This window comes from Nannospalax galili, unplaced genomic scaffold (genome assembly GCF_000622305.1).
Source record: "Nannospalax galili isolate Female #2095 unplaced genomic scaffold, S.galili_v1.0 scaffold25, whole genome shotgun sequence".
NCBI classification, from domain to species: Eukaryota; Metazoa; Chordata; class Mammalia; order Rodentia; family Spalacidae; genus Nannospalax; species Nannospalax galili.
Genome location: NW_008355642.1, coordinates 3,146,037 through 3,157,543, shown reverse-complemented (window position 1 = coordinate 3,157,543; position 11,507 = coordinate 3,146,037). Strand labels below are relative to the sequence as shown.

At 36.1% G+C, this 11,507-nt stretch overlaps 1 protein-coding gene across 1 annotated transcript in view; it reads right to left on the bottom strand.

Moving 5' to 3' along the window:
- Window positions 1-1,461: 1,461 nt before the first annotated feature.
- The window catches only part of Irs4 (insulin receptor substrate 4), a 14,621-nt gene continuing 4,575 nt past the window's right edge, over window positions 1,462-11,507 (bottom strand). The window contains exon 3 of the mRNA XM_029556054.1: window positions 1,462-2,784. Coding sequence (XP_029411914.1) covers window positions 2,780-2,784 — 5 coding nt within the window. The 3' untranslated portion in view covers window positions 1,462-2,779. The remainder of the gene's footprint in view (window positions 2,785-11,507) is intronic.

Below are 11,507 nucleotides of genomic sequence, written 5' to 3'. Positions count from 1 at the left end.
CTCCTAGGGTAGTTGATTCGATATATCAGTCACACATTCTCAAGGTCCCTGTGATAACTCAGACAAGTCATTTTGTGAAATGTTTTATACTAGTGTCACATCCGCATTTGTAGACTCAAGAGTGAATTGATTCTATTGAGTCTACTGAGAAGCTTCATGTTTGTAGGCAAAGAGACTAACACAAACCCCAAATGACCCATTGCTTCACTCTGAAAATTTCAGTCAACTTCACCAGAGGAGAATAATTCATTCATAATGGAGCAGAGACAACAGAGAAAAAAAGAATCTTCACACAAATAACTTACATGAACACATTTATTGCAAGTAGCTCTATGGAAAAGCAAGTCAGATATATATATATATGTATATATATAAACACTATACAGAGTTGCAAGGTTGTCTCCCCAACTGCAAACAAGATGTTTACAAACAAGAATGTATAAGAGTATTTACAAAGGAAGACAAACCCAGAGCAACTCAAAGCAGGTCTGTGAAGCAGAAATAGCAAATGTAATGAGCTGTTGGAATTTTAAAGTTTTTAGCTTTTACTGACCAAGTAACTATGTATGACACCAAATAAATGTAGAGGTCACACACACAAAAATCGTTCCATCATTGGTTTTTCTTAACAGCAGCATAAACTGATTGCTGGAAGGAAAGTGATACGTTGGCGCACATATTCTATAGATTCTTCCAGCACAATACTGAATAAATTAATTGTCTGTAAACTAAGAAATAGTGTCAAAATGATTGCATATTTGTTATGCTGTGCCTGTGACTATTTGTACCTGTGACTAGTTGTATGTACTGTTGTGTATGATGTTTCCATTCATTTATTCAGCAAGTGTTACCTCTGTGCTATACCTTCTGTATCCTGTCTGTTGGCAGCCCCTGAACCTAGTATGTAAATAAAGTGATGTAGCGGTTTCCCCAAAATAATCATTTCTTGCTACAATTCTGAACGATTATGACAACTTACATGAATATAAAATGGTAACAGAAGGTTTTAGGAAAGGCTGCCTAAAGAGCACATTGTTATGATGAACAAAAGCCACACTGCGTTACTTAATTAGGTGAGAACAAGAGAGAGAAGTCTAAAGGGACTGATGAAGGTGATGCCCTAGCAATGACACACATCCCTTTGGTTGGTAGGTAGGGAGCAACAATAGAAGTCAACTCGGTTCTTTAGAAAGTTTAGTTCAGCAACATGTACTATAAGCTTGCTCAAAGATAGAAGTACACATTCAAAGATAGAGGAACCGAGTGGCAAAAAACTGCAGGTAAATGTTACACTACTTCAAAGTTGCACATTAAATGCGAAGCAATTTTTTTTAACAGAGTTGCACACAACAGGTACATCTACAATCACATGTTCACAGGTACACAAAGGTGTACATACACACAAATGTGTACATACACACACACTAGCACTCACACACACAGACACTTGCTCAAACACTCACACCCATCTGTGAGATGATGAGGTTTGCTAGTGACAGTACTACAGCGAAGAGCTGTATGCCACCACATAACAAAGCTCTAAGCAAGCTTCAAGACCTTTGTACCTATCCTCTGTGGTCACCACCTGCTGTTATCATAATCTCAAAGGTCCAGGTTCCTAAAATCTTAACTCAGTTTCCATCAGAGGCAAGCAAATACAGCAGGGGAGAGCTTGCTCTGATTTTTATATTTTGTGCATCTTATATTGGCTCATTGTCCGAAAGGATGCAAGGCCTTATAAGAGGTTCCTTTTGGCTTAAGTTACAGTCAGACTATCAGTTGATAAGCACACATTAATTTTTTAAATATGGGAAACTGACTTCTTCATAGGAGTCCTGGGCAGGGAAGGGAGAATAGTTGTTGGAGGAATGGCTGGAAAGTGAGGGAAGGGAGGGACAAAGGAAGAAGGGAGAAGGTCCAGAGAGGGGTCTTGTGAGATGGAGACTTGAATAGGCTTGCTTCTTTTCAGAGGAAAATATTGGTTTTAAAATAAAATTTAAGAAAATAGGTTTGGAAATGCTCAGTCTGCTGGCAGAACATCATGCGGATCTATATGAACAAGTCAAAAACTTGCTCTTCAGTTCCACCTTTAAAATGTTGGAAACTGACAAGATATCACTTGAGTTGACAATGTCAACAGAATGCTTTAGTTTATTGATGAGCAAAAGCTGAGATAATTTGCCCTTTAGTCATGACTTTAAATATTGAAAATGATCTGTCAAGATATCAGTTCATTTTACATTTAATTCATTGATCAAGAAATGTTCTAAGTATGTACTGATCAGAAAAAAAAAAAGATTCCAGATCATACCTACCTTCTCATTCAAATATTTTTTTTCTTTATCTGCCATGGTTTAAAGATGTTCATGTTGAACATTCATCCAGGTATTATATCATTAAAATTTGTGCTGGCTACATTTACATAGATTGAAAACACTTTTTTAGACAGGAAAAGGAAAGCATTACAGGGTGCTAATTAAGGGATTCCTTTTAAAGAAAGAGATCAGGGAGGGAAACTAGAAAACAAAACTAAAGCAGGTGTGAATATTCTTAATTTAAAAAAATCAGTGAATCCACAGGGCAGCGGCAAGAATGAACTCCATGTGCAGGATCATTCAGCTGCCACAGTCCGATTGTTGACCGACAGAAATTTAGGCTGCGTTCTATTCAGAAGCCTCTGAATTTTCTTTCCTTTAGGCAGATCTGGAGTACTCGAAGATGAAATTCTGTGTCACTTTTCTTCTAAAATGTGTTTGATTATTTTTTTGTGGCAATGTACTCACTCTACAAAAAAAAGATGATAAGACAAAAGTTATTTGGAAAGTTAGTGTGAAGAGCTGCCACCACCCACCCCCCACACCCTGTTCTGAAACAAAAGCAAACAAAACATAAAGTGGTTTTTCAAAGATGCATTGAAGACACTGCCTTGGCATAGATATGGTTAATCAGGCATGATTAACTGTGTGAGCTGCTTGTGAGGATAAGCACAAGCTGGGCAAAGACACTAGGGCAGTCATTCTGTCCACAGGATGCCACCGTGGTACTGCTGCTGAGCAGTAGCTTTCAATATGTGAGCACTGTTCCAGTTCTTGCTGGAGGATCGTGTGAAGGAGGAGGCATTAGGCAGAAAGAGAAGGTTCTTCCTGCTCCCATATGTCTGAGTTTGCCTTTTCCTTAGGTGGATTTCAGCATAATGGTGGTCTCCTGACCTAATCATGGAATTTCTTCTCAAAGAATCAAAGTTATACCTGCAAAGAGTTAAATGAAATTTCCATCTGGCTACGAAAAGCATATAGCTCTCTTGGCTTTCAGCTTAATGAGAGAGCACACATTAGGGAGCATGGTGTGTGAGGTGGTAGGGATCAGGTATATGGAAGAAGGTGCTGGACTAAAGAAGGGAAAGAAGAACGCCCAGGAAGTAGATTGTAGAGTGGGAGTGTTACTTTAAGACTGGGTCACATCAAAGTATCCAGTATCCCATTTCATTTGAAACAAGCTAAAAAAGCAATGGAAAGCATCCTCCAGACTTGGCTTCAAGTCCAAGATCTTCAATTAAGTAGAGTAAAAAGGAGTACCCTAAATTAAGAAGTATTAAGTTGTCCTGTCAGCACTGGGTTTAGGAAATTTTAGACTCTGTCCCTGGTTTACAGGATGAAAGGTGTCTGCAACCACTATAGACTGATTGTGAGAGTACTTTTTAGTGATTCACTTAGTTGTGGCAAAATTGGGCTAGGTGAATATCATGGAATGTTTTCAGATATCATCTACATGGTTTTAAGAGAAATTTGAGGTTACAAAGGTATCTCACTAATTTAGCTTATTATTTGACTATCAAACAACTTCACATGTTCATATACATAGCACGCTGCATGTGTTTTAAAGGCGGTTTCTGACTAACATATATGACATACTGCATTTCATATGTTTTTACAAATGTATATTAACTAAGCTCCAAAAGTACCCAAGTGGCAATTCTTGGAATTAGGATCATTTGTTTCTACTGGATTGTTTTTCTTTATTCTTTGATTTTTAAAAATAACACAACTCTACCAAAAATTTGATTCATACTTCTATGTTTTCTACAACACCTGCACCAGCATTGGGTGAAAAGTCAATAACTTCAAAAAATTGCAAATGATTGAGTAATTTCAAGTTTACAAAATATGTTTGTCAATTCTTTAAATATTCTAGGGAATAATGTTTTCCAAACCAGGATAATCCCCAAATAATTTAACTTGCTTTTGCAATGCATTATGGAAACTAGAGCCACAGATTTGCCTTCATAATCCTGTTTTACTTAGGCCAATATTAAAATGAGTTTACTTTCCCTAAACACATTCCAAAAGAACAGCAAAAGGAAGCAATTCACAAGCTTGCTGAGTAATGGAAGAAAGCAATACAGGGATTAAACCTCTTTCCTAAAAGGTATACAAGAAAAGTATCAAAGAGCTGATAATCATATCATTGGTTAATTTCCTATTCGTTTTTATATCATTCCACCACCAGAAGGGTAAATGGTGATGATTTTGGCAGAGTGGTCTCATTTTTGCTCATCTTCCTTTTGATATTGACAGGTTATAAACAATTATCTTATTGTGTATCCTTATTTTACAATTGATCAAAGATATCAAGTTTTAATATCAAGTTCATGACACTCCTTTTAAGAAGTAGCATACTCTTGAAGTAATTTTGTTTCTCTGTAAGAGAGAAAACCTTAATGGCATTTGATAGGTCAAAAGTGTCCTCTTCTGCTTCCTTTATGTCTAGTATCATTTTCTTCTCGAAAATAAAGACAGCTTTTCTGTTTCAAGTTCTAGAATGCTATAAATGTGTACATTAATATACTAATAAAACATATATGACTTGAATATCCCTGGAAATTTGTAGATTGAGCAAAGAAGGCAGTTCCTCCCGGGAATTCCAGACCATTTTATATTATAAGAATCATAAATATGCTTATATTAGGGTCTGAACACTCTCCAAACAACAGGCCAGAGAAAGGTGAAACTAACATGTCCCGTTCTTCTCTTTTCATCCTCATCAACCTTATTGGCTTAATTATCTTTTTAACTCTAATTTTCCTCCATCTCAAAAAGATGTTTTTCTAGTGGTGTTGACAATCCTTGCTCTGTTCATTAGTCAGTACTCTATCTCTGCAATCAACTGGTGTTCACATTATCAGAGGCAACCCAGTAAACCAACCAAGGCTAGCAAACCACAGAGAATGAAGGGAAATAGAAGCCTGGACTCCAGAAATGAATATATAAAAATGCCATCATGCTACTTAGCTTAGTAGTCACTGGGTTTTATGCAAGCTTCATCTTATTAATAAGAAATTCCACCACACCTTTCTGTGCTTGAATAATATACAGGATGATGATCTTGTATGAGTTAATAAATATGAAATGCGGTTCCATAGGGTAAAAATTAGCAAGAACTGCTGCTGGTCTTTACAGTGCCGATTGTATTATCTCTTCCATAGGTCAAATTATAAACTATACTTTTCCCCACAGTGGCAATGATTTCCTAAGAGAATAATCAATAAAATATGGAAGGAAAATGTATATTAAGTACATGTGAAGCTCCATGTTTTTAAAGAGCAGCCTAGTTGATTCAAACCTGCCCTTCCTTCACTAGCAGGCTCTGGGCCAGTCCTGATTATCTGGAAAGAAATGCTCTGTTTGGGGACCAGTCACAGGATTTTTCATCCTAGGTCAGTTTCCCCACTACCTCTCAACACACTTGGGCTACATATCTCTGCTGCCTAGTTACTGCTGACATAAAGAATGCAAGTTACTAGAATTCTAATACAAGCGGTCTTCAATTTACAAAAGAGACATATTCCAGGGTTCATTGCTTAGCTGAAACTCAGAATAAATTACCTCATAGAAACACTGTCATAAATAAATGGTCTACACATGACTCTATTTAACCTGTGCAGTTCCTGAACTAACAGAGGAAATATTTTGATTACATCGTTAATTTCTGTGAGATGCATCTGAAGCTTCAATTTCCTCTAGCCATGACTATAGAAATAATGTCTTCTAAACTCCCAAGTTTAGAATTGTTGTGTGGGTGGGCAGGGAGTAAGTAGAAGAGAGACTACTGTATTTAAAAATTAGAAGGGAGTCTGTGGTAAAATCTGTAGCCACAATGAGGACACTTCCAATGCAGGGACTCTGAGTGTGAGAAGGTTGGTGTGCCTTCAAGGGCAGAGGTGTAAACAAGGTTAAAATCACATTCCTTGGTCACACATTCAAGGGCAAGGTTGATACACATATGAGTAATTTTCAAGATAAATTTAGAGATTGACACTTCATTGACATTCTCTCCATGTTTCAAATCTACAACTAGGAAATTAGTAATCCTAGTAAGGAAAATTTCATAAATTTCAAGAATTAGCTAAAATGACCACAATTTATGGGGAATGGGATATTAATTAAATCTAGAAGGTCTGGCATCACACAAATTGTGGTGAATGTAACCGTGAATAGTCTTAAAGACCAGACCACCTGCCTCTATGCCAACAAATGACAGTAGAACAGGCAGCAAATCTTTGAAAGTATACAACAGGAATCCCTATAAGGAAGGCTGCTACTTCCAGCTGAATCCTAGCCAGCTGGGGAACAAGATACAGGGAAGTAGTTCTTGGTAGGCCTTGCAGGATTCCAAGAATGGCCCCTGACACGTCTGCTAGAAGAGACCAGGGAAGGGCACAATATTCCAGACATGGCACCTTGAGGGTACAATTTATAGAATACAACTAATGGCAACTTTAACCAATGAGGAAAATATATCAGAATTCTAGGAAAAATAGAGATCACTTTCTCATTTCACTAAATAAATATTTAAGCAGCCATTCCCATTCTAAAAAAAAATTACTTCCTCAGCCAGAAGCTGAAAGATATTCTCTAAAATAATGCAAATCTAAAACAGCAAGCATATATGTTCACATTATGAAAAGGTCATAAACATTCCTGTATATTAAGTGTTAAACCTACTTTTCTAAAGATGGAACTGTAAGACCTCTATCTTTTTGCCTAATAGTGAATATAGTATTGCTAGAATGTATTTTCTGCTCATATAGGTGCGACAAAATCTTGACAATGTCATAAATAGTTAAAAGTTTGCAGGCTGATAGTTGTACTGAAAACTGAGTATATTATAATGTAGTCACTTCATTAATCTAAAAAGTAATTGTTTAAATCTCTCATTTCACACTCAGGACCAAACAATGATTTCCTGTAAATGATCCTCACCATCTAAGAGCCCAGCAACCTCTCTTTGACAAAACATACTGCAGATTTTAATTAAGTATTTTACAAAAGCTTTTTTCCAATACTGCCAATAAAATGTCTGGGCTAATTTTACATAGTCTTAAAGCCCTTAAAAAGGTACTAAAGAAAATGAATTTAATTTTAAAGAAGAATTTTTATGTCCCATGGAGAGGATTTGAATTTCAAGACTTTTAAAACATACTTGCTAACTGCCAAAAGCACAAAAGAACAGCTCTTTATACAACACTTTCTCTTCTACCTGTCTTACTTTTATCCTATTTTGCCACTGTGGTAGTTTTGATTGAAACATTAGGTTTTATACAAAAAGGAAAAATTAAATGAAAAGACATTTTGCAATAGCTAGCAAATGTCACTGGATTATTAGCAAAGCCATAGAAATCTAAATTCAGTTAAGGAAATGACCACTAATGGGAATTTATTAAATGCACCCTTAATTCACTTTCTTTCCTTTCACTGTTTCTGTGTGATCTAAACAGAAATGCACCATATGTATACCATTTGTATTTGGGAGGTAAGATTAGCTAACTCCTCCTGGTCAGGTTTAAACATTAAGTTTCAGCTCAGGTCAAATTTTAAAGGCTACCATACACAGTAAAATGTAATGAAAATTACCTGAACTCTGGCAGATGGTCCTTTTATAAGACTCTGAATAAATTATAGCAAAATTTGCTACCATCATAGTCAAGCAAACATAATTTTGCTCCCAGTCTTAGCAAGTATAATCATTTTCATCAATATAAAATGACAGGCCAAATACCTGATTAAAAGGCAGTGTGGTATGCTAGGTGGAGCGATGGATATGAAATCAAATGGGTGAGTTAGATTTTCAGCTCTGCCACTTACCTTGGTGACCAGGGGAAAATTCTTAACTCCAGCTTCATTTCCAGTACTTACCATCAGTAAAATAATGAATGTGAATGTGCTTTGCAAACTATAAGGCAATCAATCTGTAACTGGAAAGCATTCCCTCAATCAACAGTTTGACAAATGAACAACAGTCCATTTAAAATCACACACAGCATATCATTACTTCTCCCTACATTGGCCAGCCACATTTGTTTTAACTCCAAGTTTTTTGAGAAACATGAGTTTGTTCCCAAACAACTCCCTGTTAGTGAATCAGAAGAATTCTGGCTCGTGTTTGTGGTTAGGGACAGGAAACAAAAGCAAGAAATCCTGGTTGAGTATTTATGTGTGTTTAATACTCTGGTGTACTCAATTAAGGTCCCAGTTTAAAAGAGATGTTTTCTTAGTGGCTGACATTTTTATCATGGAAGCATCATTCTTAAAATAGAGTAATGATTGCCAACTACTTTAGCTAACTTTAACTGGGTGAGGTACTCTAATTGTTTTAGGCCAAATATGTCATTTCTCCAAAGGAATATCCATATTTGGGGGAGAATGTTGAATGTTGCCTAAAATAAGTGACCCATCAATGGTAACTGGGGATTCTCCGGTATCTGGAGATTTTATTCTAATTATTTACAGTAAATAAGTCCAATAAAATAAAAATGATTTGCTCTCAGCACGCATAATTGAAAGCAACAGGACTTGGCAGCAGGACAGCGGAAAGAAACTCGGGCTTCCTACATGGTGAAAATAACACCTACAATTTCAAAAGCTAATTACTAATTTCTTTTGCCTTTTGATACCAAGTACTATCATAATATAAGCAATTTGGCTGACCCATTATTTGATGCCATAAACATCTGTCTATTTCATCTTCCTATGTCAGGAATGAAAATTATCAAGGACATTTATATCCCAAGTCACTTCAATCTATCAATTCTATATAGCAGGTGAAGTAGTAAACCAAAAGCCATACAATGGTTTAGGATTGGACTAAGTTACATGAGACACTACACTCTCCTAAATGCTAATGTGTTTAAAATGTGAAGCAGTTATTATCATGAGAATGTGTCAAAATATTTCATTTATAATAAAATCATACCCAAGCTATATTCTGAGTGTTTCTTTCTAATAGACTTGAACAATCAATCATAAAAATACTTATATACAGCTTGACTATACACAAAAGAGATTATACATCATTTCTGAACTGCATGATGAAAGCAGTCTTAATGATTTATAATCCCACTTCTGTTATTATCAGATCTCAATATAAAGATCCCAACTGTGAATAACCATGTGGAGCACTTTAAATGAAAATAAAGATTAATGGGGAAGTAAGACTTGAAGACACAGAATTTTAACTTGGCTTTGTGTTTCTAAATGCAACAGTAACAGTCACAATCTGGACACTGATCCTATATAATAATGCATAGCACTTTCTATATGCTAGTCATAAATATACTTCATAATTTAAAATTTCTTATTGAAATGCATAACTCCTAATACTGTGCCTTTATTCATCTTTCAGAACATTTTTGTTTCTTAACATGATCTTTTCATTTATCTAAATGCTAAGTAGGAAAATGAATAGAAGACAGAAATGGGGAAAAAGTCTGTATTTTCTGGAGGAAAAAATTATTAGATTCATTTGGCCTGTTTTTAGCACTTCACAGACAACATTGTAGTTTATCAATTCACACACACACACACACAAATGATAGCCAATACCACTTAATGCAGTGGGTTGTTTCAATTGCACACCTCCTCCCCTACCTCTATATATCTCAGCAAATTACATGCTAAATTACCCCCAGCACCAAGAAATTAGCTAGTTCTCCAAGAAACTAAATCATCAGTTTAACTGATTGGAATTTTACTTCAGTGTTAAACCAATGACACAATAAATATACATTACATTTGTAAAGTGCTTTTATTTTTCCAACATGCTTCCATATTCATTCCCTTATTTCAATGTAGCACTTTCCTCCCCATGAGATAAATTCTCCTTGTTGTCATGTCACTCAATAAAGTTAGTAATTCCCTCAGCAAACAAAACTTTGAGTACATTAAATCTCCAAAATAGCTACAAGGCCATAAATCAGTAATTTATGCAAATATAAGCATCACTGGATCTCCATAATCACTGGGAAGTCAGGGCTTATTTGAAGAACAGTAATAATTCACTATTTTTAATCCTTCTAGGAACAAAGTTTAGGGTATCAGAAAGTGTAGACAAACTCTTACAAAACTCGTCATTTGAAAACTCATCACTTCAAAGAACCACAGGGTCCCAACTCTGATGCATCATCTCTTTCTGATGTGGAATTTTACAACAAAGTTGTAAGTGGTACCTTCAGCAGTTAAGCTCCAATAAAAGCTTAAGACGAATTTCCAGGTATACTTTCTATTGACTTATTCCTGAAAAGCTGAGTATCTTATAAGTTCTTGGAAATGGAACTATGAATTTTAAACACATAGTTATGATAGAAGTGGTGAGTGAATGTGTTTGTGAGTGTGTATGTATGTGTCTGTGTGTCTTAGGGAAGAGTTTCACAATTTAAAGGACATTTGAACTGAATCCTTTGGCAAGCCAAAGCATCCTTTTGTTGTTTTAATGATCACTCTTTTAGGGTGTCCATGAGTTTTTGTATGGCATGTTTTCTATAGTAAGGAGAGAAAGGGGTTGGGGGGCTACACCTGCACTAAATAGGAAGCTCGTTAGGTGACTGTTGTGATCAATACCCAACTTGTTCTGCCTGATCAAGCACAGTGGGCAGAGATCTGATCACAAAGGCATTCCAGAGAGCAAGCAAAGCAAAAATCTCCACTTAAACTGACTATTGGAATGAAAACTTCTGGGGACCATCCCTTCCCTTCACTGGGGAAGAGGCATATTTTTCTAAAGAGAGAAGCCAGTGCAGACTACAGGGACATCGTTTTCTACAGACATTCCTTGAGAAGGTCTCAAGGCAACATTGTGCAATCTTGTATGCAGATTTACTCCTAACTTTTGTTTCTTATGGTCCAACAGTACTCTTCCATTTTCTACCTTTAGAAAATTATCCCTTTAAAAACTCCCATTGTTCCAGGGTTGGCTGCCCCCGGGGTCATGTCTTCCTTTAGCTCTGTTGTCCTGTTTTCCTTGATTTCCTAGAAGACGCACCAATTAAATGTTTTAAATGCTTTTTTAAACCCTTGAAACAATATTGATATTCACAATGAAGATGTTACTACATTCTCTTCTGAGAGGGGGTGGTTTAAAGAAGAAAATGAGACACAGAAAAAGTGATTTCTCTTTCCCTACCAGTGACAAGGAAATGGAACACTCATCTCACCATTTTTCCTGTGTAAAAGCAA